The sequence below is a fragment of the Myotis myotis genome, unplaced genomic scaffold (genome assembly GCF_014108235.1).
Source record: "Myotis myotis isolate mMyoMyo1 unplaced genomic scaffold, mMyoMyo1.p scaffold_m19_p_15, whole genome shotgun sequence".
Lineage (NCBI taxonomy): Eukaryota > Metazoa > Chordata > Mammalia > Chiroptera > Vespertilionidae > Myotis > Myotis myotis.
Window position 1 is genome coordinate 14,855,630 of NW_023416319.1, and position 26,058 is coordinate 14,881,687.

At 41.2% G+C, this 26,058-nt stretch overlaps 1 protein-coding gene across 1 annotated transcript in view; it reads right to left on the reverse strand.

Annotated features, from left to right (window-relative positions):
• The window catches only part of CFAP58 (cilia and flagella associated protein 58), a 103,765-nt gene that overhangs the window by 33,355 nt on the left and 44,352 nt on the right, over positions 1–26,058 (reverse strand). The window contains exons 11-16 of the mRNA XM_036337372.1: positions 15,205–15,366; positions 14,386–14,532; positions 8,219–8,359; positions 7,253–7,476; positions 3,960–4,071; positions 1,312–1,416 (exon numbers count right to left, since the gene is read on the reverse strand). Of these exons, the coding sequence (XP_036193265.1) occupies positions 1,312–1,416; positions 3,960–4,071; positions 7,253–7,476; positions 8,219–8,359; positions 14,386–14,532; positions 15,205–15,366 (891 nt within the window). The remainder of the gene's footprint in view (positions 1–1,311; positions 1,417–3,959; positions 4,072–7,252; positions 7,477–8,218; positions 8,360–14,385; positions 14,533–15,204; positions 15,367–26,058) is intronic.

The window sequence follows — 26,058 nt, forward strand, 5'->3', positions numbered from 1 at the left end:
CACTGATTGGTTATTCTTATGACAGGATTTCTAAGTAGTGGACTCTGATGAGAGTGCCTTCCTCCCATAAGGAAACTGAGGCTTATTATCCCAATTTAACAGATGGAGTAACTGAGGTTTGAAGGATTTAGGTAATTCTCCCCAAGTCATGAGATAAAGAATTGGAGCGGACTCAAGACGAGATCGTCCCTGAAGTTGGTCCTCTTAACTATCATGTTCATCTATAAGACAATAGGAACATCTCTGTTGACCACTCAGCACAGCAATACCCTGGAAAGCTACTTGCTGTAAATCCAACTTCAGGGAAGATGTCTTTTTTAAGGTAGAATGTAAAGGGAAGGGGCAAATGCCCCTTGTTTGTATACAGAATTTTCTACTCTTTCTTATGATAAACCCAGTGGTTAAGATTATGTGCTTTGGAATTAGAAATATTAAGGATAATTGCTAATACTTATTAGACACTTACTGTATGCCAAGCATAATGCTAAGCTCTTTCAATCTTCACCACATCCCTTTTCACATCAATTATTATCCCGTAATACTAAGTACCTCAGGTGCAGAGAAGTAAACCTCACAGGGCTACCAATTGGCAGAGGCAGGATTCCATCCCAGGCCATCTCACACCAGAGCTTACAGTCTTCTCCACACGAAACTCCTGGGACCCAATTTCCTCATCCCATTGATTGGAGATGACAGCACCCACCCTCATGACCTCCGAGGAGGAACTGAGACAAGGTAGGTAAAGCCACCAGCACAGTATCTGGCAGGATGATGATAATGGTGCTGACGGTGATGACAGCAGGTACTTGCAAAGATCTAAGCCTAAAAGGATGGTGCCATTCCTGATTGCTCCAGAATAACTAACTGCCTAAAACCCTCAAAAAGAAATCTTTCTTTCCATTTCACTCCCACAAATCTTCAAGAGGACATACTGTGCTTTATGTGAAAGCTCATTTTCAAAATCAAAATCATGGCATTGCACATTACGTGGGGATATGAGGAGAAGTATTTAAATGAATCTAACAAAGAGAACGGTAGAGAAGTTGGAGTGGGGGAGGGAGCGCGCATTGCCCAATGCAATAACTCTGGCCTTGAACTTGTTTTCCAGAATTCTTGAAATATCAGTGATGGCAGAATAAACGACCAATTAATCAGGTTGTTTGTTCTCTGTGTGTGAGTCGCTGTTGCCATCTACAGTTAAAAATGGGACGTGCAACCCTGCCAAAGAATCCTAAAAAAAACACAGTCCTGGAGGGGGCGGTGTTCAGAAAACGTGCTCGTTCAATGAGAACAGAAAGGGAAAAACGCTACCTGGAGGAGCAGCTCTTTCTCCACCACCTCTTCTGTCTTGCTGATGAGACGCTTCTGCAGGGTGTGAATTTTCTCTATCAGCTCATAGGTAGTGGGGTCACTGGCCTGTTCAAGGGAACAAAATAAAAGACATTGAGACACCATCATTTGAGGTCCCTTTGCAAAAAGAATTACTGTTTTATTGAAATCTACTGCACACCTGCAGACCCAGTACAGAGAGATGGGTATGTAACAGATGAGATGGTCATCAAAACAGACTGATGTTTGGCTAATGTCTTATCTACTGACTCTGCTTGGCCAAGAGATGGAAAGTGAATACGTTTGCTCCACCAAGGAAACTACTACTACTGATAACAACAGCAATAATGATAACTACTGTGCATGATCCCTGATTCTTTGTCACCAACCAGACACCATGCTAAGTGCTTTTCCTCCATTATCCAATTTTAGCCACACAACAGCCCTAAGAGGTAGCATGAGTCTTCCCCTTTTACAGATGAGACATGAAACTCAAAGCATTAAGTTATTCACCCACACAGGTAAGGGTCAGAGCTGGATTCAAGCCCAGATATGCCAGGCTCTAATTACTTATGCTCTGAGGTTTCCCCTCCCATCACCTCTGTTTCCATGGGAATGAGACAGGGTTCCCTAATTCATTCAGCCTCAGGGTTCTCCTTTGATACTGTCAACAAGGAGATGCCTTACAGCCTATGATGGGGAAGCTTTCTAGGATGTGGACTTCTGCTAATAACTGACAACAGAACACGTCCATGGCATTTCGCTCTCAAACAGTGTTACCAATCCATAAAGGTTTGATGCACCTTCAGTAACTATCTGTGTACAATTCAAACAAGATCTACACTTATAAATTGATATTCTGTCCTCTAGACTTTGAGCCAAAGCTTCCCTTTCAACTGTATTGACATTTGGAATTAATCTAACAGCTAAATCTTTTCAACTGCCTCCCACAATCTCTGTTTTCTAATTTTTAAAATAGAAATTGACATGGAATTGGAAACTTTAAAGCTCTGCTTGCAAACACATGGAGTAAACTAATGTGACAGTAAATGGATTTTAAATCTTCAGCTCCACTTCCCTACACATCCATATTACGGTTAGTTCGGTAAACTACACCACTCTTGGCAGTTGAAGAGGAATAAATGAGGGTCCAAAAGAGTGGGGGGGGGGAGAGTCCATTAACTCTGGCTTTGCTTACAAAATACTAAGCAGTGCCGAGTGATACCCATACGCTGGGACTGCATTTGGCACACACTTTCACTTGGCAAGACTGGATGTTGTTCAAATCCAGGCCCCATGTTTATATAACAATTTATAATGCATTATCCTTAATGCCTTTCTTCATTAAGAAGGAAAACTAAAAATGAAAAACCAAAAAACACCTTGGCTGTTTTTTTACCCTTGCCCTGCTTTTTCTGAAAACACATACTCTCCCAATATCCTAATTGTTCAATTAGTCGAAGCCCCTACTGGTGCCCACATTGCTGGGCACAACAAGAGGCTATGGCCACCTTTTCTTGAATAAGCAGAGACTGGTTTCAACTGTTACCTGCGGTGCTGGTGGTAATGTCTATCAGAAAGCCATAAAATAAAATAGGAGGTTTACAGGCATACCTCGGAGATACTGCGGGTTCAGTTCCAGAATAAAGCGTGTATCACAAATAAAGCAAGCAAGTCATGATCTTTTTGCTGGTGGACAGGTTTGCCTTCAGTGTGTTTTTTTAAAAAAAAAAATCAACACTGGTGAAGAGCAATAAAGTGAGGTATGCCTCTATTATCCAACACCTACCAATGGACTTTGTGCTCCCAAGATCCTAAGGGAAAAGGTTTGGCTAACACAATGCTAGTCCCTCAAAAAGAAGGCAATTTCACAAGAGCCTTATTTCCTGCATGAAATAAAAAGATGCAAAGACCAATTGAAACATGGTTGAAGACACTGATGGCCAATGTAACTAGAGGCAATGAACTACCTGAGACTAACAGGCAGCCACGGGATAGCTATGTGAGCAAAAAATGGCAAAAAGAGAAAAACGAATGTCCATTGGTGAAGCCAGTTCACGACTTCCACTAAGTCTTCTTTAGGCAGAAAGAATTGTGTCCAAGACTGTTTAGACCAGCGGTTCTCAACCTGTGGGTCGCAACCCCTTTGGGGGTCGAACGACCCTTTCACAGGGGTCGCCTAAGACCATCGGAAAACACATATATAATTACATATTGTTTTTGTGATTAATCACTATGCTTTCATTTTGTTCAATCTATAACAATGAAAATACATCCTGCATATCAGATATTTACATGACGATTCATAACAGTAGCAAAATCACAGTGATGAAGTAGCAACGAAAATAATTTTATGGTTGGGGGTCACCACAACATGAGGAACTGTATGAAAGGGTCGCGGCATGAGGAAGGTTGAGAACCACTGGGTTAGACAATCCCCAAGTGAACCATCTGCTTCTGGGAACTCCTGTTCTTCTTCTGGGAACTCAATTTACATTCGATCCAGTCTGACATTTTAGGGAACAATTTGCATAACATTCAATAAAACCACTTGCTGTGCTTCAGCTGTGAAGCCCTGTGGGGTAGCAGAAGGGATCTGGGCGCGGGAGGAAGGCTCCGCCAGGGGTTACCTCGAGCTTCCTCCACCTGTGCACGTTCATGGGGTTCTCCAGCTCCTCCTCCAGCGCTCGGCAGCGGGTCCGCTCCTTTATGAACTCTCTCTGCATGTGGAAAAGCTCCTGCCTGAACAAGGCACACTTCATTTGCAAAGGAATTCTCTACCCATTTGAAAATCATATCTTTATGTGGTTCTACATATATGCTACATCTTATATAAAAAGTTGGAAGTAGCCAAAACCGTTTGGCTCAGTGGATAGAGCGTCGGCCTGCGGACTGAAGGGTCCCAGGTTTGATTCCGGTCGGGGGCATGTACCTGGGTTGCAGGCACATCCCCAGTAGGAGATGTGCAGGAGGCAGCTGATCGATGTTTCTCTCTCATCGATGTTTCTAACTCTCTCTCTCCCTTCCTCTCTGTAAAAAATCAATAAAATATATTTTTAAAAAAGTTGGAAGTAAGGAGACTTCTATGAACACTGAGACCAGACTCCTAACCGGAGCCAGACACAGAGGATACCGATTCTTGCAGAGCTCAAACTTCAGGCTTAGCTTTAAAAAAAAAGTGCCAAAACTTCAGAATCATGATTCTGGACACCCAAGGAATTTAGAAGTATCTGGAAAGAACAGGGAGGAGGTGAATTACAAGGATTTCAATATACTTTTTAAAAAAATATTTTTTATTGATTTCAGAGAGGAAGGGAGAGGGAGAGAGAGAGAAATATCAATGATGAGAGAGAATCATTGATCGGCTGCCTCCTGCACGCTCCCTCCCTACCTGCGTGCACTGCCCCCCCCCGCCCCCCCCCCCGCGCGCCCCCTCCCACCCCCCCACCCCGCAACTGGGGATCGAGCCCACAACTTGGATATGTGACCTTGACTGAAATCGAACCGGGAACACTTCAGTCTGCAGGCTGATGCTCTATCCACTGAGCCAAACCAGCCAGGGCTCAATATACTTTTTAATGTTTCTAAATGTCTTTACAAGTAGCAACAAGAGAACAAGCTACCTTCCACCACAAGGTATGGCACCTGACTGCAAGATATTGAGGCTCAGATGATAGCCTGACACCAGGTAGGCCAGGGCATTGCCACCCTAATTGCCCATTAGAATCACCTTGGGAGGTCTGAAAACATGCTTTGCCTGGCCCTTATCCCCAGAGAGATTCTGCTTTACTTGGTCTTGCATGTGGCTTGGATTTTGTAAGTTTTATAATTCTAGTGGTAATTTCTAATACGCAGCCAGGATTGAGAAACACTGAGTTAGGAGTGATGTTTGCTATTATATGGTATTCCATAACTACTAGTACACAGGTGGCTGAAAGACTCGCTCTGACTCAAACTAAAATCTGTGGGATCTCTGGTTAGTAGGCAATGTGCTTCAGGCATCCCCAGTACCCCATGAGTTGGCTACCACCCTATTGAACGAGTCACTTTGTTGCGGGGGGGGGGGGGCGGGGGGGCGGTGGTGGAGAAGAAACAAGCGCTGGCATTGAAACGGGCAGGAAGGATGGACAACACGGAATTATTATCTGTCCTCTGCTGTGGGTGTGCAGATTACCAATACTAAGCCATCTCTTTTACTTAATTGCTTCATTTAAACCAATAATACAACTTCCCCTCATTAGCAAGGCAAACCATTAGAATTAACTGCATAAGCCTCACTCAGCAGGGAGCTCAGAACAAGCTGCTTGGAATTAAAAGCATATTTTTAAAACTTCTATTTTCTAAAGTGCCATCAGAAGAGAAGGGCAAGAGCATGAGCTACTAGACTCTGTGGGAGGCACATTGTTTGTTTTCATGTTTAATTTTAACTACAAGATTAAAGCTCAGAGACGTTAAGTGACTTTCCCAAGGTCACACAGCTTGAGATTAGAATTCATGCCTGCTTGCCTCCAATATCTTTATTAAGTTGTCTTCCCATTGAAAATAAAAATAAAATCTATTATCAACAAGCCAGCAATCCTGACTAGGAATGGGTAGAATTTGGTCCTCTGTATATGTAATAAAAATAACTCATGGCTGGCAAGTTTAGCAATGGTCTCAGAGATCATTCAATAGCTACTTAGAATGAATCCATTTGTCTCCAAAATGCCAATGATGGTATGTATCTCTGGGTAGTAAACTTATGAGTAATTTTTCTAATTCCTTCTTTGTATTGTTTCTGCACTTCCCACATTTTCTACAATGAATCTGTATTACTCTTATCATCTCAAATACTAGCAAACCTTAGGGGGGAAAAAAGAGTATTGATATATCCTTGGTAGTGGCATCTTCCTTTGCTATTCCTGAACATATTCACTGCATCTAAACATCAAAACTATTTTCTAATTTGATTAATTTAAGAAGGCAACCCAAACGGTGTCCTTGTTCCAAGGTTGTCAAGGATACTGTTCATCTATAAGTCTGTGGGGACTAAAGATAGTTACTGAGAAAACACCAAACCTCTTATTTGGTTCCTGCAATTGCCTATATAAAACATGGTGATGTTTTCCCAAAGGGAAAGTACATCTTACATAGTGTAAGATTTAAAGCAAGAAGAAGGCGCACTAAGCTAAAGTGAAAGCTGCAGAAGATAAATCAAGAGTGAGAAATAAAATTTGGCCACCTTCTAAGGAAACAGAGTTTTCAAATAGTGATAAAATTAAATTTACCCCCCCTTTTCATTCTGAATATAATTCCAAGAGAAAAAATGTGCAAATGTTACCAGGATTAAATTTAAATATTGATGTTCCATCTCTTGGGAACTGCCTTATTAAAGAAAGTCTAAAGAGCTCACTGGGGGAAATTTTTTTTCTGAATTGTAACTAGTTCGTATTTGTGATTTGACTTGAGATTTCTTCTTTTAAATCCAAAATAAAGTTTAAAAAAAAAACTTTTTGTACTCACTTATATTCCCCTGAAAGGAAACAAATTCATTTTTTTGTGACATAGAAGGGGCACAATGTAGATTCTGAATTATGGAAAAGTTGTTGTTATTATTTGCCAGTAATTTCAACATATAAAGAACTGTACACAACTTGATAAAGACCTCAATGATGAACAAAAGGAACACAAGGTCACCTGGCTGGTGTGGCTCAGTGGTTGAGCATGGACCCATGAACCAAGAGGTCACCGGATGAATTCCATGGTCACTGGTTGTGGGCTCAATCCCTAATGGGGGGTGTGCAGGAGGCAGCTGATCAATGTTTCTTTCTCAATGTTTCTATCTCTCTATCCTTCCCCCTTTCTCTCTCTCTCTAAAAACAATAAAAACATTTCCAAAAAAAAGGTCATTTCAGGAACTCCCCACAGAGAGGTCTCCTGTTACCTGAGTTCCTCGACATTAGCCACACTCCTGGCAAGAATCCCCTTTTCCCGACGAAGCTTCTTGATCTCAAGCTTGAGGATCCTCATGTCCTCCAGCCTCTGGTTGTACTGGATCTCGCCTTTATTCAGCACAGACTGTTGGATCTTGATCTTCTCATAAAGCAAAGCCAACTCATCGTTGCGACGAACGAGCTGCGACCCGAGGATATCTCTCTCGCCGATGACCTAGAGAGGTAGGGGAGGACATGGCCACCAAGGGACAAAAAGTCTCACTTTTCATTATGGCAGCAGCATTCACTCAGTCGATGAATACCCAGCCAATGGCCACATGTGCTCCGCACCCAGTGAGTGGGGCACTGGAAATGGTTTGCTAGTCAATCAACACTGCACTCTTCCCATGAGGACCTGCAGTCTTGTTAGAAAGAGTACAACATATAATTCATCGTAATAATAATTCAATAATCCTTGGCCCATAGGTGTTGGGTCGTTTTTTTCCAACCCATTGTTTTATAAATGCTTCCATTTGAGTGACTTAGCGTGGGCTAGCCCTTGCCACACTGTACCACTCCTCACTGTCTTACACAGGCCATTTTTTTATTTTTAACCTGCCTGTTCTCTGAAAGCATATGTTTGTAATCCCCATACTATGTAATTATTAATTACAGTTATATGCAAGCAATTATATTACACTAGAATGTTAAGCTCCCTGAAGACAAGGATCTTACGTTCTTATTGGTCAATGGATCCTCAGGTCCTAGAGGAGTGACTGCCACACAGTAAGTACTTGTAGATATGACTTGAATAAATAAATATTTCATAATTAATCAAGAGAAGATGAGCCTCTGCTACTGTTCTTCCAATAAACTGAGTGGAAGAGCTTAGAGAAGAATTCGCACTTGTGAAGAGTTGAATCAAACAGTAGTGTCTGCTGATGACGCCTGTGGGTCTGGTGAGGAGATGTTCCTACCTGGTCTAATTCCTTCTTCTGTCTCAGCCTCTCCCCATCAGCCTCGGCAATAATGCGCAAGAGTTTTCTCTCTTCGGCTTCCTGTTTTTCAATGAAGTGTTTGGTCTCCAGGGCTTGTTGTCTCAGCTTCTGCAGCTCGGCCTGAGAAAGAGCGAAAGCTATGGGCAAATTTCACTCTGTAACAGCACAAACCAGGACGGCAGGGTCCAGAATTAGATGTACCGTGCACTTCTCACACGCTCCTCTGATGTTTTAACATGGTTTGATCACTCTCACAATCAAAACAATCCACACACACACACACACACACACGCACACACACACAGCCTGTAAAGAAACAGCAATGCACACTACAGGGATCATGTTTATTCCATGAGTTGTGCCCTTGGGGGATTTCCATCATTTTTCTATATGTGTGTAGCAGGGTCTTCATTGGTATTCAGCAGCACTTCTCTCACCAACTAAAAATGAGGAGAATTCGCAAAGAATAGTGCAGGAGAAGATGTGGGGGTAAGCATGGGGAGGAATCTTTGTATGTGCCAGCTCCTCTAATGGTCCTAATACTACTAGCACATCAACTACAGAAATAAAGACCATTTTAAGCAAAAATTAAATGAATAAAGATAGCAGCCCATTGTCTATCTTATAAAATATCTTGATGGAACAGAAGAGATACCATGCATTAAAAGAAATATACATCCTACTCCTAAGATGCTTCCAACCTAGATGAAAAATAAGATATACAAGTCTTATGCAAATATTAACAAGTCCAGGCAATAATGTTTCCATATCATTATTGTCACAAACACAGTGATTTGATGTTACCAGAGGTCAGAGGACTGGGATTGTCAGGAAAACTTCCTGGAACTAAATGCAGATCTTGCAGCTCTTTAGGTTACACGGAACTCATAAGAATGATGGAGAAAGGGTGTTATGGTCTGCTAAGTTTCAGAAGGAAAATTCCTCTCTTCAAAGAATACATTCACTTCATTTCCACAAGTATATTTGTGACCTACAGAAGCCTACAATATCCTAGGCATGATATTGGGTATTTTGCATAGCTACTTGTATTCCCATTTTACAAATGCAATTACAGAGACAAAGAAAAGCAAATCAACTCACCCAAGGTCACACAGCTAGTACATAGCAGAGTTGAGATTCCAACCTGGATCTTTTTTTTTTTTTTTAATACATTTTATTGATTTTTTACAGAGAGGAAGAGAGAGAGATAGAGAGTTAGAAACATCGATGAGAGAGAAACATCGATCAGCTGCCTCCTGCACATCTCCTACTGGGGATATGCCCGCAACCCAGGTACATGCCCTTGACCGGAATCGAACCTGGGACCTTTCAGTCCGCAGGCCGACGCTCTATCCACTGAGCCAAACCGGTTTCGGCCCAACCTGGATCTTTTGGCCCCAAAGCTATCATCACACAACACATCCAAGTCAAACACAGGAGAGTAAGACCTGAGGGTTGCTCCATCCATTGGAGATGATAAATATAACCAACCACACTACAGTGTCAAAATGTTATGAACAGTATGAAAAAGGACATGGGGGTACACAGGAGTAAGTTCCTATTTCTGCCTGGCGTTTAGATGAAATAACCAGTCAGGGCCTTGGCAGGTAACAGATATTCCCAAAGGGGACGACTCTATTTTATGGGGAGAGTAGCTTGCAGTCAGGCTTGTGTGAACAAAGGCACATGCAAACTCTAAAGTGCCCGGTGCACTCACCAGTCAGCAAAACATCCCATGTGGCTGGATTAGAGTGTTAGGTAAAGAACAGCAGGGGGTGAGGCTGGTCAAACAGCTGAGCCAGCCTGGAAGGGCCTTGTAGGCCACACACCGTACAGTGTCGGCAATGGGGAGCCATAGAGGTATCCAGGCCCACATTGGGAAGACAGGTGATGTCACAGACCAGGTGAGCACAAGAAGAAACACATGGGAGGAGAGCTCTGTTTTACCCATACTGAGAATCACAAGGGAGATCGCAAGACCATATTAAGGTTCCAACTCTTCAATGGCTTGCAGATCAGCAAATGACAGTGAAAAAGCAGTAAGATTTTCTTTCAAGGAAATATTGGCAGCCCCACCCTCCCTACTCATAAATCTCACTGGGATGCTAGAAAACCCCATATTTGTAAGTGCCCGTGAGCCACCCCAACTCTTCCTAAGGTCTGTCTCTAATCCATGAAGAGCAAGAGTCATTAACTCCTTACTTCAAACTTATCCAAGCAGTAGAAGATCCTGTGCGATGCCGCAAATGTGTAATGTGTAATGTCACAAACTAAATGCAGTCAGCTACTATGAAACCAAGGGCTTCTCTGATGACACTCTGTTTGTTCACTCATGAAATACGTTCTGGTCCAGGGATAAGCAAAAGGAAATACGTACTGAGAAAATATCTGGTTTAGTATTTACCACTTTGGGGGATTGCCTGTTAGGAAAGCGTTTGAAGAACCGGCCTTTCGATTTCTATAATCATTTAAGGTGACAGCGAAGACAGCAATAAAATACCTGCTTGGCTCATGCTTTCTTTAATAAAACTTTTATTTTCCCAGATGTGTAACATTCACTTCCCTGTTCTTAAGTGCCAAGAGCTGATCAGAATCCATCAGCAGAACAAAATGAAATCCCTGTTCTATTAAAATGCAATCAGTGGTGTGTAAAAGTATTTGTCTGGAATATAAAACCACTAGTGCGTTTGGCATTGCTGGGTGTGTTTTTTCATAATATATCAAAATTCTAAATGGTCTCCTTATGTCACAAATTTATGGGCTGTAAACAAGATGTGCCATTAGGTGTTGGCAGCAAATGTTAACATCAACACAATACCTTTGGTCTAATGCATTTAGCAGCTATCAATCTGAGCTGTCTCACCCAGAAAAGTTGGTAACAACTGCTCTGCACCCAAACACCCATCAAGCAATGTTGTAGGTGGAGCCCAAGGTATCAGCATTTCTCAAAGTGGTGCCAAGTTGTAATATGGTGGCTGGACACATTTTTTAGTCACTGCCTCTGTAATTATACCATTTTGTAATAGGTGATTATGGAATATTCACCATCTAACTTGGTTGAAGGCATAAATCATATCTCCAGAACCACAACTGTGAAAGTTTCACCCATTCATACATGATCCTGATATTCACTGGGCTTCACAGAAGTCATGCATTTACATCTAACCAAACAAATAGGGGCACATGAAGCTGTCCAGCCATGAGAATAATTAGTGTCTGTCTCTCTCTCTCTCTCTCTCTCTCTCTCTCTCTCTCTCTCTCTCTCTCTCTCTCTCTCTCCTCTCACTCTCCCTCTCTTTCTGATAGTCCCCGTCTATGTCATTCTAGAGTCCACTAAGTAAAAGGGATGTGGTGCCCTGAAGTCAGTCACTAATGTGATGCTCAGCTCTGGACATAGAGAATTTGCCACTGAATTTTTCGCCAGGAATCAAAGTGCTGTCAGATTGATGTGGGATGATTGGGAGGTGACGAGACAGAATCGGGGGCTTGTTAGGACTAGAGAGCAGACACTCCAGATGAGCTGGCTCCTTCAGTGCTGATGAAACAAGACTGGGACAGACTGGATGCAGCCACGTTCACCGAGAACTATTGACATTCTGTCATAACCCTAATGTGCTGACAATGGCTAGTGTCCTGAGGAGTCAGTAGAGCCTGGTAGCAACTTAAAAGGGAAAAGAAACATGAAAGGAGCAAGATTTTTTCTTTTGAGGGGGTTAAATGAGAATGGGGATGACCTATTATAGGCAACTGTTTATCTGTTGGCTTGGAGAAGTAATAAATTGTATTATCCTGTCAAAAGGCATCTCCTAGTCTACCAAACGGGTAAGAGGGCCGGCCTTCCAGGAGGATTATGTACCCACATAGCTTTGTAGAACTCACAATAATAAGCTAAATGTCTCTTGGAGCAAAGTTACTAGAAAATCTGTCCTTTCCCTCGGGGTTTTGGTTTTTGAACTACAGATGCATGAAATCCAGAGACCTGTGTGGAACATGATTCAAATTTGAGGCTAAAAAGTCAAGAGGCTCAGACTCAACATTTGAGCTGTCATATTTTTCTACAGAATGTCAAATGGGCTTAATGATAGGCCAGAAGTACCCAGTCGAAGCACACTGCAAGTCACCCTTGGATAACCTCAAATCATAAATCAAGCTGGCATCTTTTTCTGTTACTCATTTCTCTGCCTTAATGGGAAATGCTGGGGGGGAAAGGTATCATAGTTTCACAGTACGTCCAAAGCAATCATCTTACTATAACTGATGACCCAGAGCTATGCAGACCCAGGATTCCCCATTTAGAGCAGACTCTCTGGAGCAGAAGCTCTTTAATCACCTTTCATTTCATATTCACCAGCTCTGCTGGACCAGGACCAAAAAACAGGGCCCTATTGACCTTTGTTTTATTTTATTATGATGCTTCTTTGGAGCTATATGTGTGGATGCCTGGTGATGGAATGCATAAGTGAAGCCAATGTTAACCGAAGTCAAACACTAAAGAATTAGGAAAAATTGCTCTTTTGCATAGGACATTGCTTATTCTAAAACAGGATTTGTAGAAGGCAGTTAGTTCCACCTTGGACATAAGCATGGGTTAATAATTAATCTTTTGAATACTAGTAGAGCATTACTTGGGAAAGGAAGAGATGAGGATTAATGCCATCCTGGAAAAGGAAAGAGGTAGTGTACTAGATCAAGTTATACTGATGCCTGGCTAACATGGGTCCATGAGGCCCACAGGTAAAGCAATGTTTATAATAAGATTCTTCTAAATAATTTAATGATAAATAAACCCATTTCCACTACAGGCTTCAGAGTGGAACGAGATAACTTCTATAAAACTAAGTCTTAGAACAAGGACAGTAAGAGCAAAGATGCAGGAAAGTTTCAAATTTTAGAAAATGTATTCATGTTTTTTTATATAAATATCAATTTTAATGCAGAATCTTCTATTATTTTTTATCATAAACTTGAGTTGGGAGATGAAAGTCTCAGACAGGCAAATGTATAAATTACATATTTTTTGTAAAGATGCCTTTCTTACATGTTAATCTTTCTCAAACCAAATGTGCCTTGATTTAACGTAATGTAGTAGTTCTAGTTCCATGAAGACCTATCATTAGTTTACAAAACCCATTTTGAGAGTGCATATTTCAGTTGATGGCATCTTGGAATCAAGGTTGTATGGCATTAAATCTATCCAATACAAGGATATGTGTATTAAATCTGATTACACATTTTCAAGATAATCTGATACACTCTGCAGGCTAATATGCACAGAAAAACAAGGTATTCAGTTCTCTTGTTTGTTATAGATAGTTCCTGCAAGTGGCTCATAAGCATCCATGGGTATTCTGCATGTATATTTTCAAAATAAAAGTGCCATCATCTTCTCAAAAGTTCCTTTTTTAATTCTTTGGTCAAATTGATTAGAAGGGAAATCTGGATTGAATAAAAAAGGAAAATATATTAGGTTTAGTAAATGTGTATAGTAAAACGTATTTGGTTCAAGAATCTGAAATGGTATAATCATTTGGTATGTATTCTTAAAGATAATCTTTATGTTAGCAGACATAAAATGTCCTAAATTAGTAGATTTAAATTATATATATATAAAATCAGAGGTGATTCCCTGGAGGAGTTGCTGCAAAATTTTTAGATCCAAAGAGGTAAGGTGAACTGTGAACCTGAGTTGAGGGCAAATCAAGTGAGAACCCAATAGCTAACGATACTGCAGGCAGAAAGTCACGCACACGTGAAGTAGACAGCAATTAGGAGCGGAGGGACAAAGGGTCTTGCCAACATTGCCTTACAGAAGGCCCAGGGAGGAGAGTAGGAGGGCTGGGCCTGGGTTGTCAATGCAAAGGGATTGTGGGAAGCCTGCAAGCTCCAGGACTTCTTAGGCACTGCTGACCTGCTAGGTTCTCTTCTGCTGATGTGATGATGATAGCCAACACAGCTGAACCAGGTGTTTGTGCATTTCCACTGGCCTCGTCCTTGTTTACCTGTAAGGTAGCCTGACCTAGAGGTGGCAGAACTCATCCTCCTGGCACCTTGGCTGTCCTCCCTGCCCCTTGTTGCCTTAGGCGAGCGCATAGCCTGCCTTGACTAGAGGGACTATTAGTCCATCACTTTCATTGTAAGAGCTGTACCTTCAATGTTTCCTTCTCCTTCTCTATGCGCTGCTGTTCCAGATGTAGCTTCACGAGCGCTGCCTCTTTGGCAGAGATTTCTTCCTTCAGCTGATCTACCTGATGAGTCATAATCTTTAATTTTTTCTTCATTTCTGTTATTTCATCCTAACAAAATGAAAGGAGAAGTGTTTGGAAGTGAAGTAAATTGACACCACAGTCCCTATGGAAGTTCAAATGCACATTCAAGCACTTTTAAGGGAGGCCCTTTCAAAACAGTGGTCTCCTGACTACTTATGACTGGGCTATTCCTTCGTATGCTGTGCCATCAACCTCACTGTACTTTATAGCAGGAACTCTCAAAATATTCTCATGAGATATATACAAAGTCTGTATAATGACTATGCCAGACACACACACACACACACACACACACACACACACACTTACTCCTCATTTTGCTAGAGAAGAATTGGAATCACTGCAAACATTATAACTAAAAGATTACAAAGCAAAGCTCTGCAATTAAATGACAAGAGTACACTGCTCCCCTCTGAGTCACGGCAGCTATTAGCAGCTTTAAAAATTAGAAACAGGAGAATGGAATACTACATAATAATTAAAAGCCAGACTGAGATATTCACATCCTATCAAGTTGAGTCATTTCCATTTCAAACAATCTGAGAGTTCTGCATATAATTCATCTTTTTTTTTTTTCAGTTGAATTCCACAAGATTATTTTCTTGATCTATTCTAAATTCTGCTATTAGGATGATAGAAATTGCTTTGAACCCAGGATGGGGAGGAATCAAAGTATAAAGACATAAATACATTCTATACCTGAGCTTCCACCAGGTTTTTGCTGTACAGATTCCTGTCTGACCTCACAGCTTCGTACAGGTTCTGTTGCTGTTTTAATTTAGTCTCTGATTCAGCGATTTTCTTTTTGTAGTCAAAAATCTGCATTTCGCGGACTTTTATGTCTTCCATGTTCATGAGGACCTGGAGGAGAAAGAATACTGAGATGGTTAAACAGCCCATCTGTAGTTACCACTTCAGTACACAGAGATTTTTCTCCCAGGGAAGCTAGTAGAAATGCCAGCCATCAAAAAATTGGACTGTGCCTCTAATCACTGAGGCACAACACAGAAAGTCAGCCCAGCTGATTAGGGGCAAACATACATTTTATCTCCTCTGGAGTTCTGCTCGAGCATGAGCTAAGCACAGTAATTTTGTGATCACAAGAGGGGAGGGGCGGGAAATAAAGAAATCCTTTCAATTTTGAAAACCTCTCCTGACGACCTCAACTACCAAAAAGAGAAAGGAAATAAAGTCTCGGGTTTAAACAGATCTTAACACAGAGGGCTCAGAAAGATAAGAGATAAGTTAGCTGTTTGGCTACACTTGAGTCTTTGTAGTTAAACACAAGAAAGAAAAGTGGCCTTTGAACACTGATAGCAATCACAACACTGTCATGCCAATGTCAGTGTCACTCCATCAGGGAAACTCCAAGGGCTTCATAAAACTGTGTTCTATCGCGCACAAAACACTTCTGGGAAAGATAAGCTTCGAGAATAATTGCCTCCTTCTTGCAAGTACGGAAAACTGAGGCACGAAATTCCACAGAGAGCCAGTACCTCTCAAACAAGCAATCCATACAATGAGAGTTACATAATCATGACTCTCGGCCCAATGTCCACAGAAATTGATATTTATGAGCAAACTTCTTCAGAAATTCCTTAAGTAGAAAAATGTTAGTGATTCGCTCACTGGAACTCTGGTCTAAACAATACGTAGAACTAAGACACATAAGGAGAAATTTCTTACGATGTCACTGCATTTCAGTGAAGTTCTCCTAATTATTGGCTAGAATGGAAGGAAATAAACAGCGCAGTGTGCTAGAGAATAAAAGGACAGGGTGTACCTGAAGTAACACAGCTGGGGAGGTTCCTCTGAAAAAGAGGCATTTTACCTAGAATCTAAAGGTCAAAAAGTACTTAGATCTTTGCCATGCTGATATTCATTGATTCAGGTGTGGGCTACCTGTGAGCAGCCTGTCCCCAAATCATTGCACTACAGAATTCTTTTATTCCACTGGTGGAATTAGCATTCTGGAAAATACACTTGGAGAAACCCTGCTGTTACATTTTTCCTTCAGGGTCAATGATGGCTGGTGTTTATATCTTTACATAAACACCTTTCAAAGTTTTCTTGGACTTAAAATTAAGAAGAGATGGTATTAAATTTTAGCAAGTGCCTTTTCAGCATACATTATTTTATAGCATTTTTTCTTATTAGGTTTATTGATTTGATATAGTTGTATTCCTCTTACAAGTATTTTAATTTTATTTCTTTATACACAATTCTGTGTGCCGTAATTTTAATTAAATGCATAAATGTGAAACATACATTTATTTTATTTTCCTTATTTATTGGAACTTCCTTCTCTCTTGAACCCACATCAGCCCCTCACTGGTTCATAAAGTAACCGGGTTAACAATCTAGTATGTGTTCTTCCATATATTTTCTTTGAATTCTGCATATTCTATTCAAGTCCAGGAACATCATCATCATCATCATAGCTTAATATTTCTCAGGTACTTTCTATGTAACTCATTTAATCTTCCCAAAAAATCCTATAAAATAGACATTATCATCACCCCGCTGTTCAAAGAAGGAAACCAAAGTCAAAAGAAGTAATATCATTCACAACTCTTCTACTAGGACATATACAGATACAGGAATTTGTTGGTTTTCATTTTGCTTTTTGGGGTTTGGTTTTTATGTTTTGGCAAAATGGGATCTTCTAATATATACTTTAATGCACCTTGCTTTCTATCATCCAATAGTACTTTGTGGAAATCACATGAACTAGCTCTAATTCATTCTCTTGAAAGTTGGCATAAAACCCTACAGTGGGAGTGTACCATCCTATACTCAGCTCTTCCCCTCGGTGGGCCATTAACTTAGTTGCCACTGTTTTGCCACGATGAACCACACAGCAATGAACAGTGTTGTACATATGTCCTTTTACTTATTTCACTTGTGCTTTTAGTTCTGCTGGGATGGACCCCCAGGAGTGGCATACCTGACTCAAAAGAAATACATCTTTTTAAACTTTAATAGATATTGCTAGATTGCTTTCCAAAATGGTTGTAACACTGCACATACCCATACTGCCAGCAATAGTTTCCTTAATAGAAAACCCTCCTTGTGGTTTTGGGATAAACTCTCTTTGGTCATAGTGGATGATTCTTTTAATGTACTGTTGAATTTGGTTAGCTAGAATTTCATTTGGGATTCTGCATACATATTCATAAATGATTTAACTCAATCCCCTTCTTTTTGGTTCTATTTTAAAATCAATGTTTCTGCTGGTTTCAGAAAATGAAAGGAATCCCTTTCTGTTCACTTATTAATTCACTTACCCATTTATTCATAAACATGTAACTGAGGACTTATCTAGGGCAAGCACTGTAAAAGCACTAGCGATGTAAAGAAGAATAAGACTCATTGCCTACCCTCAAGATCACCTCTGGTGAGTGACTTAACCATAAAATGGATAATCAGGGAATGGATACAACCAGTAAACTGAGATATGCACAGAATGTTATGAGGGTCTGAGGGTGGTCCTACCCATCTTATCTAAGCAGTTAATATTGGGCATTTACAGAATTTGTGGGAACTGCCTCTGCCTTCGTATTCCTCAATCATTCCAACCTCGGACCCCAAGCTCTCTCCTGGTCCTGGAATCTTTTTTCATTATCACTGCAGAAGGCATGGGTAATATCAGCACACCAATGCCAATCAATATTACCCAAAAGAATACTAAGTGCATGAACAGCACTTTTCTAAATTTATTTGCAAAATGTGTGTGTATGTGTGTGTGTGTGTGTGTGTGTGTGTGTGTGTGTGTGTGTGTTAGCCTGGGAATTATCTGATTCTTAAAAGTTTGAAGAAACTCAACTCTATAATCATTAGGCCCTCGGTGGCAATTTTGGAACTAATTTTCTCTCAACTTTTTTGGTAGCATCCATAGTTATTAATCTTTCCACATTTTCTACTTCTTCTTGGATCAAACCATGATATACATACACATTTTTGAGAGAACTATTTCAAACTTTTTTAAAATGTATGTGTCTAGAGTTGTACAATACAATTTTATGTTTTTACTATTTTACTATTATTATTTGCTATCAACACTTTGTGTGGGGGAAAATGGCCCAAGGTAAGAATATATACAGACTCAGCAGTAGATGTCTTGGTTGGGGGCCCAGAAAGAACAAAATTAGCCCTCGCTGATTTGGTTCAGTGGATAAAATGTCAGCCTGTGGACTGAAGAGTCCCAGGTTCAATTCCGGTCAAGGGCACATTCCTGGATTGTGGGCTTGATCCCCAGTAGGGGGCATGCAGGAGGCAGCCAATCAATGATTCTCTCTCATCATTGATACTTCTTTTTTTTTTTTTTAAATATATTTTATTGATTTTTTACAGAGAGGAAGGGAGAGAGATAGAGAGTTAGAAATATCGATGAGAGAGAAACATCGATCAGCTGCCTCCTGCACATCTCCTACTGGGGATATGCCCGCAACCCAGGTACATGCCCTTGACCGGAATCGAACCTGGGACCTTTCAGTCTGCAGGCCGACGCTCTACCCACTGAGCCAAACCGGTTTCGGCTTCATTGATACTTCTATCTCTCTTTCCCTCTCCCTTCCTCTCTGAAATCAATAAAGATATATATTTTTTTAAAAAAATTAGAAGACCTGCGACAAGGAGGTCTGTGGAAGAGGCAAGTGAATAGATGTGAAATGAAAAGAAATCCCCTTCCTTTTTCAATGTCTTTGATCCATATCTTCAGGTTCCTTAAAAATGAGCAGCAGATGGCCTTTCAAGATCCCACCACGAGTAAATGTGAAACCTGAGTAAGGTATCCATGACTGGGTCTGTTATTTGCTTGATATTTTTTTAAGAAATGCACCTTTCTCTGAACATGATCACTCTCTCTGGGGTCAGTGAAATGAATAGATTAAAGATACTTTAAACAGCATGATCAGCATTTGGAATATCAAGAGGCACATCAGAGAGAAAAAAATCTTCAATCACTCTGGGAGATGTTATAATCATCCTCCGCACAGGCAGAATAATGCTCCAGATAAAAGGTTCCCATTTCTTTGGGGGCACCCAGTAGCAGGGTCCACCTCTCTGCAACAACCGTGCACAATCTCACTTCTGCATCCTTGAAGCTGGGAGGAATGAGAACCCATCCTGATACCAAGAAGATCAAAGGCATTTCCGTTAAATGACAATGAAAAAATAAGTACTGAAACTAAGGGAAAAGACAGTTCACAAAGCCATCTAGTTCTGTGTGTTGAGAACCAAACTTTTTTTTTTTTAAGGAAATCATTCAAAGCAATGTCATACAGAAGTTCCAGTCCTGAAAATTCATAAAACGTGCGGGGTGTGGAGTAGGAGCAAAACCTTTTGTCAGCGAAACGTCCCCCCATTAAAAACGGTTTATCAGAGATGTGGGGTGCCAGCTGTGGGGCTGGAGTTAAATTAGTTGATTACACTTTAGATATCTCAACCCAACACATGAGATAAATCACACCCAAATATAGAAGGTGTTATCACAGCCAGAGAGTTGGAGCTCCCAGCATTTGCAGGCCCACTTCAGAGGTGCCCAGAAACTGCTTACGGTGCACTATCGGGGTGCAGTCCCAGTTTATAACCTACTCCTGCCTTTTCTTTTTCTCTTAGAACAACCTGCCAATAGAAATAAGACTGAGATAAAAATCAATAACACAGGCTGGAAAGCTGCAGCGTAGTCAAAACATCATATAGACGAAGGCAGGGTAAGGAAGTAGGTCACTGAATGTGGAACTCTTTAACTTGCATTTGATGAAATAGTGCAATAATCTTTTGAAATGAGTTTTTCCTGACTCGATGTCAATGGTCTGAATGCTGACAATGCCTTTACTTTCATAAGAACACTGAAAAACTCACTTAGAAAGGAAGAACCTGGGTGCCCAGGCAGGTGAAATGTTAAATTTACTCACTTCCTTGTTTCATCCTCTATCTTAAATGTATAGTGGCATACCTATGTTTCTGGTTTTTTAATAACATTACATTATATTATATAATGAGGGATATAATGATACCTACCTCAGAGGACCATTATGAGGATTTGAGTGAGAAAATGTGCATTTGTCATGGAACAGACTGAGAATTCCAGAGGGAAGGCATGGGTGGGACATGGGGGATAGTGATTAACTGGGGAACTTATCTATATAATAAAAGCCTAAGCGACTGTTACAACCAAATGACCAGTCACTATGATACGCACTGACCACCAGGGGCAGACACTCAATGCAGGAGCTGCCCCCTGGTGATCAGTGCGCTCCCACAGGGGGAGCACCAGTCATCCAGAAGCTGGACTCACAGCTGGCAAGCGCAGTGGCAGGAGCCTCTCCCGCCTCCACGGCAGCGCTAAGGAGCAGTGAGTTGAGTGGTAAGGAGCCTGCAGCTAAGGAGCAGCGAGCCAAGCAGTAAGGCATGAGCAGGTGGGTGGTAAGGAGCGAGGGATCCCGGACTGTGAGAGAGCGCAGGCTGGGCTGAGGGAGACACCTCCCATGCACGAATTTTGTGCACTGGGCCTCTAGTATGCATATATGGACACAGACAATAGAGTGGCGAAGGCCTGGGAGGGGCAGGTGCCAGGTGGAGAGGGTCAAGGAGGGAAAACAAACAAACAAAGGAAACATCTGTAATACTTTCAACAATAAAGAAAATGTGTATTTGTGTCACTATATAGGTACCTAGCATAGCATAATCTAGTCATTTAATAAATGCTAATAGATTACCATGGTAGGCTAAGATTATATCATATTGTATTAGCAGTATACTTAACAAATCAGGTTTGTTTTTCTGTGGATCAAATTCTGTTCTGCAGAAAAATAGTGACCCATAATACACTTCTTTCATTATAACACCAAAAGCTTATAATTTGTGGATGTCCCATTGAGGTTCCTCTCCAGGGTTCTAGCCTATTAAAGGTGCTCTTGTCTAAAACTGAATAAATATCAAAGAAACAGGAGCTTCTTTTTGTTATGAAGTACCTATTCAGGGAACAATATTTCTTTGATCTTTTGCTTTCCTCGCTTATTTCTAAGCCCTTGAGAGCACATTATTATTCATTTCTTGGAACCTGTGTCTAGAAGAGCTTTGCCTGACACTCTTATAGGCAAACAAGCAGCGAGCTAAGACAGTTGTAAGGAGGGATTCGTTGTAAAAGACTGCTTTTGGGCATGTAAAATGTCTGGGAGGCAAAGGCCAGAAGTTTAACGTTTAGAATGAAAAGGGAGGGGCCCTAATGTAAGCCAAATGCATGATGTGCAAAATTCTTCTCAGATTTAATAATTAACTAGAAGCGGTTTTACCTAGAATTGGTTAACAGTTGAGAAAAAGAGTACGTATGGTGGACCACAATCTACAATGTCACACCTGGCGCCTCTCAATTTATCTGAGTAGTAAAATCTAAGAGTGTAGCAGAAGAAAAGCCAGGAGGATAAAAAGTGCTGAAGCACTGCAGTAGCTTACTTTCTGGTTCTGCAAATATTCACTCCCTCTCCCTATCCCCACCCCCTCCATGGAAGGAGTCTCTTCCAAAAGAGCCCAACCTACTTCCTGGATGTTGGTGTGGTCTCATCCTTTCAAATCTCCTCCACATTTCCTGCTCACCACCACCCCCTCCCTTCCCCAATTTCTGTTACTTTTCTTTGTCTCACTCTAGTTCATTAGGTCCTTGCCTAAAACAATGCAAGGATCAAGGTATTTTGCTAAACAAACACTATTCTTTACCTTAGAAGAAACCTGACACTAATTTTCTTCTATTAGGTTGAACCTTAAGAAATCTCTGAGCATCCACTGTTTTTCACTTACAAAAATAGCTACGTTAGAGGTTCAACTTAAATATCTTCCCATAAAGGAATTTTCGGAGCCTGGCTTTTACCCTGGGGCTTCCAGAGGCCATTCTTTCTCTAGTTCGAAGGCATATTTTTTCCATAGACCCCATTAAGCTGCCTTTTTCCTTATTCATCCTTGGACAAGGGAGGATTTATTGCACCCGAGGAGCAGCTCTATTAAGGTGGGTTCAACTCTTAGAATCACAGGATGGTGCTAGAATCCACTTTTCAAAACTACAGGTGGGAATACAGAGATGTGCAGAGCTCTGTCCACTTCCCAATCTTTAGTATTCTTTCATTTAGGATGTTGTAGGAGCCCCAGGCCCAAATGCCTATTTCTTATCACTCTGAGCTGATGTGGTCTATGGACAATTGTAACTCCCAGTAGGTCCCACTTTCAGGGGTGATTCTCTCTGCCCTGCCACATCCCTAAGCCGCCATCCCAGAATGCACTGGGCAACCACCAGCTCCACCCTGCCTTCCCCATTCTTTGGATTGGCCATAATTGTCCGACTGGCTGGGCACAAGCACTTGACTAGCAGGAAGGTGGAATGAACTGGTCAGTGTAGACACTGAGTAGGGGAAGAGATGGTAGGAGATTTCTGAAGCATCTTTCTAGCTCTTCTCGGGTTGTCTCTTCTATGAAGCCAATTCAAGGAACTGTGAGTTGAGGTCCAGATAGATTTTCTCAGTTCACCTCTGTTGGCTTTAAAATTCTCATCCATTCTCCTTTCTTCTACTTCAGCATCAGGCTCTATGTCAGCCTTAGTGTTTGATGCTGTTAAAAGTTTTTATTTTCCATACAAACCATTGTAAACCTACTTTTGCCCCATTTGCACAATTTTGCATTGTGTTTTTATCAGATTCATATTGTAAACATTGTTTCCCATTTTTTAATGATTTTCTAACATTAAATGTACATGGTTTTAATGGTACATAATACTGTATCAAATACATATAGCACAATTTATTTTGAAGAATATTCTTTTATAGAAATCTTTGCATTTCTTATGGTTCCACGGACTCAGTTTTTAAAGAAACTGCTGGATCAAAAGAATAAACTTGGACAGTGTATACTCTAGAAGTAGATGAAAATATTAGCTTCATGACATCATCCCCAGCACCTGACATTATCCCTCAACTCCCAATAAATAGAATGCACGAAAGGCAACTTTCTGTTTGTTCAAATAAGGAAATAAGGAGTAGGTGTGTGTGTGTGTGTGTGTGTGTGTGTGTGTGTGTGTGTATGTGTGTGAGAGAGAGAGAGAGAGAGAGAGAGAGAGAGAGAGAGAGAGAGAGAGTGGGGGGGGGAGGAAAGAGAGACAAAAATATGAGGAAGAGCAAAAAAGACATATATGTCCTTGATAAGAAGCCCAGAGAGGACACAAGTTGCTATAGCAACTGATATATGCTATCAGAGATTATGTAACAGATAGAAAAATTATAGTTGATAATATATTTTAAGGACTTGTGTTTAAATTATTTAGGTGAGACACTGTATAATCTTGTGCAGTTAAACATCAGAAAACTTGATAAAGTTACCAGCAAAACTTGGCACTAGTATCTCTCCTTTGCAAGAAAACAGAAAAATATATAATCCTATATGAAAATCAGTGGCAGCATTATTTTTATCACACATCATCTATCCATTTGTTTAACAAACACTGTTTTGGTGCCTACTATTTACCAGCATGCTGGAATGAAACAGTGAATGAGATAAAATCCTTGCTCCCAAGAGCTCACTGTAAAGTAGGAAAAACAAATATGCACGGAAATAACAATACTGGAGGATGATAACTGCCACCCAGAGATATAAACAAATCCACCAAGTAGGAAATGACTAGCTCTGCCTAGGCAGTCAGAGCAGGCTTGACCCCAGAGATGAACATTTGAGCTGGGTACTGAAGGATGAATAGGAGTTTTCCATGCAGAGAAGGGGAAGGAGAACTTTCTAGGGAGAACAAAGAGCTGGGACTCTGTCTTTTAAGTCAGAGCATACCAATTGCTGTGTTGCATGGGTGACAGGTATATACAAAAATACTGATTCGCTCTACCTACCGGGACCTGGGCAGCTATCACCCTTGGGTGAATCTCCTCCAGCCCTGTCTCATCCTCCTTATTTCCACATGCCATCGGCTCTGTTTTCTATGAGTGTTGTGATGCAAAAAAATGTTAGGAAGCACTGCCCAAGGTGGCTCAGAGGTAACGAAGGTTGGTAGGGCCAGGAATAATTATAAGACTACATTGGAATTTTTTTTATATATATATTTTATTGATTTTTTACAGAGAGGAAGGGAGAGAGATAGAGAGCTAGAAACATCGATGAGAGAGAAACACTGATCAGCTGCCTCCTGCACATCTCCCACTGGGGATGTGCCCGCAACCCAGGTACATGCCCCCGACCAGAATCGAACCTGGGACCCTTCAGTCCGCAGGCCGACGCTCTATCCACTGAGCCAAACCGGTTTCGGCTACATTGGAATTTTTAACAGTTAGCTCTGATAGTATGATAGCAGCCAGGAATGGAGAGAGACTGATTACCAGAAAGGAGACGTAAAATGCTGCAACGGATTATAGGTTCAGATACATTCAGTGTCTCACCATATAGGTCCCTCCTTTAGGGGGATCATACTCCTGCCCAGGGAGTAGGATCAGGCTTCGCCATGTGCTTTGCTCTGGCCAATGGAATATGGGTGGACAGGCCCTGTGCTCTTCCTTTGGCAGCAGAAGCTCTGAGAGCACCCTGAAGTATCCACTGTTACACTCTTTTCCCTCTGAAGAGGCCAGCACATGCCAACAGAGCCATCCTGGAGTGAGGAGGACAAGAAGCAGGGCTGCAGCTGACCCTCAAAGGCCACTAATGTGAGCAAAAATAAACCTTTGTTGCTGTAACCCATTCAGCTAACGCTGACTGATACCGAGGCCAATGCGCCAGCCCAAGCCAGAGAATATGAATGCCTGAACTGACAGCTAGTCCTCTCAGAGTCAGTAAATCAATCCAGGGAGCTTCTAAGATGATTAAGTCAGCAAAGAAATGTGCTGAATGCCAAAGGCTCCCAATCAGGGGTAGGAGGCTGGACGGATCATATGCATTTGTGCTTCTCTAAACTTATATTCTGCAAATATCTGCTCAGCATTTATTTGGCCTAAATGGGAAGAAGTTATAAAGCTTGTTTCCCAATTTCTTTATGTTTATGACTCAAAAGTTGGCTGTCCTCCTTGTCATTTTGGAGATTCTACTCAAAAAAAAAAAAAAGCAAAATTTAAACATGCAAAAGCATCAGTAAACACTGTAGAATTTACTGCAGATTTCATTGAGATGGAAGAGAGGGCTATGCAATAGCATAGCAGACAGTACTTTGCTAGAGGGACAAGCTCATTAAATCAGTCTTTTCTCCAGAACTCTCTTCTCAGCCTCATAGCTAAAACTTTTCTTCATTCCCCAATACCCACCGCCCCCCATCCTGAAACCACTGCTCATTGCCATCTGTGAATGCACCAAAACAATACTTGTTTAACCACTCTTGCTTAATGCACGCAATGTGCTAGGATGACTGGTTAAAAGTAACATCCAAATCCCTGAAGTCAAGCCTAAGGATACTGCCTGAGCCTTCTCCCTCATAAGCAGTTTAGGAGAAGTAGAAACTGAAACTCAGGTACACAATGGGAGGATTTCCATCACTAGTGAAGTTGTAGGTTTGCAACAGTATTAAAATAAAACTCTTTGAAT